The 8,384-nt window shown below is 35.8% G+C and overlaps 1 protein-coding gene across 1 annotated transcript in view; it reads right to left on the bottom strand.

Annotated features, from left to right (window-relative positions):
• Positions 1–5,823, bottom strand: part of LOC107634964 ((+)-neomenthol dehydrogenase-like) — an 11,336-nt gene extending 5,513 nt beyond the window's left edge. The window contains exons 1-3 of the mRNA XM_016338302.2: positions 5,695–5,823; positions 5,352–5,598; positions 5–73 (exon numbers count right to left, since the gene is read on the bottom strand). Coding sequence (XP_016193788.1) covers positions 5–73; positions 5,352–5,598; positions 5,695–5,726 — 348 coding nt within the window. The 5' untranslated portion in view covers positions 5,727–5,823. The remainder of the gene's footprint in view (positions 1–4; positions 74–5,351; positions 5,599–5,694) is intronic.

Raw genomic sequence — 8,384 nt, 5'->3', positions numbered from 1 at the left:
ATACCACACCACTAAGTAAGACTTCGAAAGCACTGTAGTCAACATCGGCACCGAAGATTCCTGCATTATTCACCTGAAAAACAACAAAAAAAGGAAAAAAGTTATGTAAAATTGAGCTGGCCCCAATTGAGCGACCAACTTGTTTTGAAAAATTTTTACTTTAATTCAGTAAAATTTTTACTTCCCAAGAAGTTTTTGTTTTTTTTTTTTAAAGATAGAAAGACTTGAATTTGCGACCTCTTAAATTAAGTACGAGGAGACTATGTCATTTAAGCTATAATTTATTGGCTACTTCGCAAGAAGCTTATCAAAATTAGTTTTTAAAAAATAATTTTTTAGAATACCGTAGTATTTATATTTGATAACTTAAACTAAAAATAAATTTAAATAAGTACAAGCAACGGCAATGTTATTTCATAAAATAGTTTTAAAATTTTAAAATAACTGTAATAGACATAGATAGATAAAAATTTTTGATTGTGAATTAATTTTGACAGAATAATTTAATTGCGAATAAATTTTGAATATTTATTAATATATGTAGTATTAATTTTTTAAAATTTTATGAAAAAATTAACTTTAAAAACCACCAAAATTAGTAAAAGCACTTTAATTTTTCAAAATTATAAAAATATAAGCAAATAATCTTTTTGTAGTACTAAATGTAAAATGAAATGCTTATGACCATTTCAAAAAAAAATTATCAAATTAAGCTTTCGCTTGGACCATTGTTCCGTCTAATAAAAAAAATTAATAGTCAAATTTGTTTATGAAAAATCACCTATTTTTTAAATTAGTTTTTAAAATTTTTTTTTAATCATATTAGTTTTTAAAAGCTAAAACGTAAGTTAAATTAGTCATTTCGTTGGTTAGATGATGAAGTAACATTAAACTACCACATCAGCATATGGCAATTAATATAATACGTCATTATCTAACTAATGGATTTAACTTGTGTTTTATCTTTCAAGAACTAATATGACTAAAAGAATCTAAGAATCTTTTGAGAACTAATTTAAAAAATAAATCAAAACAAATTTAACTATTAACTCAATAAAAAATATCTAGTTACTGTAGCAGTTACTGAAAACATTTCTTGAGAGAAGTCATAATGAAAACTCTCTTCATTGGCTCTGAATCTGAACTTGCTTACCTCTTCCCTCACACACCTTCAACATGGTGCGGTGAGCGTGGAAGCCATGGTTGAAGAGGGAACAACTTGATTTCTGATCTGTGACTAGAAAATTGATAATGAATCCATTCCCTTTTTAATCTCCTGTTTCAATTTCTCCATTCAATAGTTCTTTCACTTCTCACTTCGACATCGTCTTTGACCTAATTTCTCGATTCACCACAATCGTTTCGTATTCTCACATCAATAATTAGTGGACGACAAGTCCAGATTTACTTGGATAAATTTGATGAAGTCTAAGGCTGAAGCAGCATCTTTGGTGCAAAATTTTGTTAAACTTGTCAAAAACCAATTTGAAAAATCTGTAAAAATTATTCGGACTGACAATGGTCCTGAATTTTTAATGCCAACCTTTTATGCTTCATTTGGAATTTTTCACCAAAGGTCATGCATTGAGACGCCACAGCAAAATGGTGTTGTTGAACGAAAGCATCAACACATTTTGGCTGTGGCAAGGGCCATTATGTTCCACGCCCAAATACCTAAGTGTTATTGGAGTTTTGGAGTGATCCACGCAGTCTATTTGATAAACCGAATTCCCACACCTCGTTTACATGAAAAATCTCCATTTGAAGTACTGCATAAATCACTCCCCCATATCTCTCACCTTAGAGTATTTGGTTGTTTAGCATATGCAAGCACGATCAAGAATAGCAGAACAAAATTGGACCCTCGTTCAAGAAAATGTGTTCACCTCGGTTTTAGGGAGGGTACCAAAGGTTATGTGCTTCTTGATCTGATTTCAAAAGAAATTTTTGTATCTCGAGATGTCAAATTCTATGAAAATCATTTTCCATATAATGCTTCATCTCAGTTGCCTATTAATTCTCCCCAAGAACCAGTTTTTCAGCAACGTAATACACCCCACGTCATGCATGATTATGATTTGTTTGACCACCACATAACCGATCTGCACACCCCTACTTCCAATCCACTCCACACTAGTCAACCTACACCACACATACACACTGCCACACAGCCCACAGATATTGAATCCTCGAGTCCAGCAGTACATGCACAATCCACTCACTCAAACATTCAACATCATAATGTACCACCATCTTCTCACCCCACACCGAGAAGATCATCACGCATTAGTGAGGTAACAACTCCGATCAACGAGATCAAGGGAAGAAGGTCTGAATTCTCATCATTGAAATTCATTGAAGTTGTGCCGGAAATGGCAGATTCAAGTTTGGAAGGCTCGACAGGTGGTCCAAGAACCATGGATATGAATCAGATAGCATCATTTCTGAGTCAGATATCAGCGATTCAAGCGCACATCGCGAAAACCAGTAATCCAGTTCAAGATCCAACAAATGCCTATTTTCTTCACCCATCAGAAAACCCAGGTATCCCCATAACTACTGTTGTTCTTACTGGTCAGAACTATAGTACATGGAGTAGAGAAATGTGGAGAGCACTCAAATCAAAGAACAAAATAAAATTCGTTGATGGAAGCATCACAAAACCAGAGAGCACAGATCCATTGTTTGAAATATGGGAAAGGTGTAACACTTATGTAATTGGCTGGATAAATCTTTCACTTAGTCCAGATATTCGTCAAAGTGTAACATGGAACAATCTTGCTAGTGATTTGTGGCTTGATCTGAAGCAACGCTATTATCAAGGGGATAGGTACCGTGTTGGTGAATTATATGAAGAACTATACACATTAAGACAAGGCGAATTAGATGTGACATCCTACTACACGAAACTCAAAACAATTTGGGAAGAAATTGACAATTTTCGGCAAATACCATCATGTGAATGTGGTATCATGTGTCAATGTGATCTAGGAGTAATTAGAAGTCAAAGGGAGGAAGACAGAATTGTGAAGTTTTTGAGAGGATTGAATGAGCAATATTCTACCGTGCGGTCTCAGATCATGCTCTTGGACAAGTTGCCGAGTCTGAATGTGGTGCTCTCCAAGCTTACTCAACAAGAGAGACAGTTCCTCAGCCTTGAAACTACCTCAGACATTCAAATTTTGGCAGCACCTACCAATTCCTTGAACACTGCTATGCCTTCTCAAGGCAGAGGGAGAGGAAGAGGTAGGGGAGGCAGGTTTCAAGCTGGGGGGAGGGGCAGAGGAGGCAGAACAAGGATGCAGTGTTCGTTTTGTGACAAAACTGGACACACAGTAGATACGTGTTACAAGAAACACGGACTTCCTCCTCATCTAAGGCAAAGAAGCACTAACTCTGCCCCAGCAATGATGAATTGCTTCAACACAGGTGAAGAAACCGATGAGAGCAATGATAATCTCGGTTTCAATCAACCCCAGTTGGAGGAGAAGAAGACTACAGGGAGCGATTTCACTCCAGAACAAAAGGAAGCTTTGCTGGCCTTACTCAATAAGCAAGACGTGCAACATATTCATAGCGTGAACCACATTTTAACTCAACCTCAGCCACCTCCTCATGGTAAGGTGACACATATTCTGCATTTTAAATCTCACATAAAGGCTCTTAATGTTTGCATACAAAAGTATAAACCTTGGGTAATAGACACTGGTGCCACTGACCATGTGTCATATTGCCTCAGGGATTTTTCTGAAACATTTAAAATTGATCCGATCATTGTCAAACTCCCTAATGGTACTTCCACTGTGAGCTGCATCGTGGGAACCATTAAGTTTTCAGAAAATCTTTATCTTACCAATGCATTTGCTTCATCTCAGTTGCCTATTGATTCTCCCCAAGAACCAGTTTTTCAGCAACGTAATACACCCCACGTCATGCATGATTATGATTTGTTTGACCACCACATAACCGATCTGCACACCCCTGCTTCCAATCCACTCCACACTAGTCAACCTACACCACACATACACACTGCCACACAGCCCACAGATATTGAATCCTCGAGTCCAGCAGTACATGCACAATCCACTCACTCAAACATTCAACATCATAATGTACCACCATCTTCTCACCCCACACCGAGAAGATCATCACGCATTAGTAAACCACCAGCATACTTAAAGGATTACAAATGCATGAATATTACTAATAATCACAACAGAGAAACTTCTTCCAATCAACGATATCACATCTCAAAGTTTTTATCATACAAATCTCTTTCACCCATGCATAGTGCATACTCATTAGCTATCTTGAACATTGAGCCTAAATGCTATGAAGATGCCATACTTGAACCTTGTTGGCGAGAGGCCATCCGAGCTGAATTGGATGCTCTGAATGAGAACAAAACCTGGACATTGACTTCCCTTCCGAGTGGTAAGAAGGCGATTGGCTGTAAGTGGATCTTTAAGGTCAAATATCACCCTGATGGTAGTGTTGAGCGACATAAGGCTCGTCTCGTGGCAAAGGGGTTCACTCAAGTCCCCGGAATTGACTATAAAGACACGTTTAGTCCCGTTATCAAGCTAGGAACACTGCGGGTTGTTTTGGCACTGGCTGCTGTCAAGGGATGGCATTTGAAGCAAATTGATGTTAATACTGCCTTTCTGCATGGTGAGCTTGATGAGGAAGTGTACATGAAACCCCCCGAAGGTCTTGCGATAGCTCCGGGTCAGGTTTGCAAGCTTGAAAAGTCTCTATATGGGCTTAAACAAGCTAGTAGACAATGGAACTTCAAACTGAAATCTGTTTTGCTAGAGTTAGGATATAATCAGTGTAAATCTGATTACAGCATGTTTACTAAATCCCAAAGTACTGGCTTTACAGTCATTTTGGTTTATGTTGATGATTTAGTGTTGGCAGGAGACGATTTGTTTGAAATTGAAAGGGTGAAACAGACTTTGCATGACAGATTTCGGATTAAGGACATAGGTGATCTCAAGTTCTTCCTTGGTTTAGAGGTTGCTAGGTCTTCACAAGGCATAGCTTTATATCAGCGAAAATATGTTCTAGATCTCTTGCGGGACACTGGCTTTGAGCATTGTAAGCCTGCCTTCACTCCCATAGACTATGGGGCAAAATTGAGCAAGGATGATGGAGATAGTCTGCCTGATTCCTCCGATTATAGGAAAATCATTGGGAAACTGTTGTATCTCTCAAACACAAGGCCGGATATAAGCTTTAAAATATACAACAGAATAAAAAATAAGACTTATTATTTTATTATTTTTGTCAAAATTTTAAAATAAGAAAAGTTAAAAAAATAAACCAGATCCTAAAAATTTTAAACGTACCAGGATATCAAGTTTTCCGAAGTGGATTTTGATGAAATTTACAAGGGATGCTATGCTGTTAGCATCAGTGACATCAAGCTGATGAAAAAGAATATGGCCAGATAAACCTAAATCTTTGAGATTCTGAAGAGCTTCATGACCACTTTTTTCATCTCTTGCTGTTAAGATCACTGTGATCCCATCAGAAGCCAATTGCTTACATATCCCAAATCCTATTCCTTTGTTTGCTCCTGTCACCACTGCATACCTATAAACATAAACATAAAGCAGATCAGTTCAATAATATGGTAGTTATACACACGTGAATCATAAATAGATTATGAGAATTGAATAGAGATGCAACCTTGTTGCACTTTCTCTTGTTTTTGATGCCATTGTTGTATATAAAAAATCTTTTAGATTCGAATATACAAGTTTCAAGGAGAGAGAGTTTGCTAGCTTCCACTTATTAATAGAGTACTTCGTTCAGCATTATCCCCTCAAAAAGGAGCAACTTACAAATTGCAGGTCAAACTTGTTCAGGTACATGATAGTGATTGCACCGCCATATTGGAAGGAGATTACCACTTTATCAGTGTTCAGCACAGTCAACTTTCTTTAGCTTGATTAAGATTTAAGAAGGCCTTGAGAATTTAATTACAATCAATGTAGTAGTTATCTTTTGAAGCTACTATGATATCTATATACAAAAAATTTATCATTAAATTAGTTATTTTTATAAAATAAATTTAAATAAATATATATATATATATATGATTTAATTTAATTTATTTTGTTTTTTTTAATTGGATCAAAATCTTGACCAAATTTAATTAGTGGTATCTTTGATTTCGAAAGAAAATATAGTGTATTTAATGTGGAATAAATGACCAAATTAGTTCCTTAAAGATTATTCGTTCTCTAAATTGGTTTTCAAAAGAATTTTTTAATTAAATTCGTCCTTTCAAATTTTTATATTAGTCATGTTAGTTTTTCTGTTATTTTATTTGTTGATAGTGTTAAAATTTATTAATAATACGTTAAGTGACACCTCAACACACACATAAAAATCTTAATTGCTTATTAACATAATAAATTTATTAAATTAGATCAAATCAAAACCTAATTGTGGAAAGAATTTGAAATATTGGAATCTCTTAATTTGGAGTTGATTTGATCTAATTTTATAAACTAATAATGTTAATAATCAATTAAGACTCCTAGGTGTGTGTTGGAGTGTCACTTAACGTGTCATATTAGCAAATTTTGACACCATGAAAATAAATAAAATGACGGAAAGAATAATATGACTAATTTAAAATCTTTAAAAGACAAATTTGATTAAAAAAATCTTTCAAAAATTAATTTAAAAAATGAGTAATCTTTCTTAAACTAATTTAACTATTTACCCATTTAATGTGTTATAGTGTTGGGAATAATACACCATTCCCCCTTGAGAAAATTCCTTTCACAGAGAAATAAAATAGACACAATCACAACACAAGAATTACGGCCGTTGTCAAATGACAACTAAAGAATATCACTATGTGAAAATTGTTACAACACATAGACTTCTTTCTCTCTAACACCGGCACCCCAGTACACCCACACTCTCAAAGCAAATATTTAACTACACCTCACAACACTCTCTAATCAAAGAGTATAGAGGAAAAGAAAAGTCAGATACAAGCTTTAAGTGTTTCCGACTGGTGCAAAAAATATGGAGAACTTAGCCTCATATTTATAGCCTAGGCCACCCACTCCATTTGCTATCCTAAGCAATGTGGGACTAATTCAACCAAATCCTAACAATCTCCACCTTGATTGAAATAGTCACACATCTTCAGCTTCCATAGTCAACACCGACAATTCTTTGCTGCCATTGTCTATACTGACAATCTTAGTTCAGAGAACTATCATACTCCACCATGAAAGTATACTCACTTAAAATTAGACCACTCCAAGCATTTCGCCTTGGTACAGATCGAAACCTTGCTGAAAATTCATGGTGTAACTTCCAAATTGGCTTTTCCTGGAAGTTCTTCAGCCATCGACATAACTCCGCCACACACCTTGCATCTCAACGCCAACCAATGTCCGTGTGCAATTGTGGACCCAATTGCCACAACTTATCCTTATCCATGGCAGTGCGGCAATACCATGAGGATACTTCTTATCTTCTAGAGAACATCATCTTCTAGAGAATATCATCTTCTCCTTCAACGCCTTGTGCAAACCTGATTGTATCAACACATCCTTGACTTGTATTTGCCACAAGCCAAAATTGATTATTCCATCAAATTTCTCTATTTCAAGCTTCACAGCACTTGAATATCCTGACATTGTTGCAACCGTATACTGAAATAGTATAACTCAACTGTAGACCGTGCACTAGGAAGGGTCCCCACAGTGTCACACTGCCTTCCAGCAACAACAACAGCAACCAAAGATCAACCTCAAGCCACAAGACAAAATTCTTTTCTGATGTGGAAGGTCAGACTAGGCTGCAACCACAGAGCATACTAAGAATAAATCCCACCGAACCGAAGTTCTGATACCACATGTTGGGAATAATACACCATTCCCCCTTGAGAAAATACCTTTCATAGAAAAATAAAATAGACACAATCACAACACAAGAATTACGGCCGTTGTTAAATGACAACCAAAGAATATCACTATGTGAAAATTGTTACAACACATAGACTTCTTTCTTTCTAACACCGGCACCCCAGTACACCCATACTCTCAAAGCAAATATTTAACTACACCTCACAACACTCTCTAATCAAAGAGTATAGAGAAAAAGAAAAGTCAGATACAAGCTTTAAGTGTTTCCGACTAGTGCAAAAAATATGGAGAACTTAGCCTCATATTTATAGCCTAGGCCACCCACTCTATTTGCTATCCTAAGCAATGTGGGATTAATTCAACCAAATCCTAACATATAGAAATGAACAATGATTGAAAAAAAATGATATAATATGACCACAGGACACTCAAAGGAGAGATAATTATGATGTTCATATAAAATAATATTAATGTCCCTTTAAA

Source organism: Arachis ipaensis, chromosome B04, assembly GCF_000816755.2.
Source record: "Arachis ipaensis cultivar K30076 chromosome B04, Araip1.1, whole genome shotgun sequence".
NCBI classification, from domain to species: domain Eukaryota; kingdom Viridiplantae; phylum Streptophyta; class Magnoliopsida; order Fabales; family Fabaceae; genus Arachis; species Arachis ipaensis.
The sequence above is the reverse complement of the archived record's forward strand: the minus strand, read 5'-3'. Positions and strand labels throughout refer to the sequence as shown.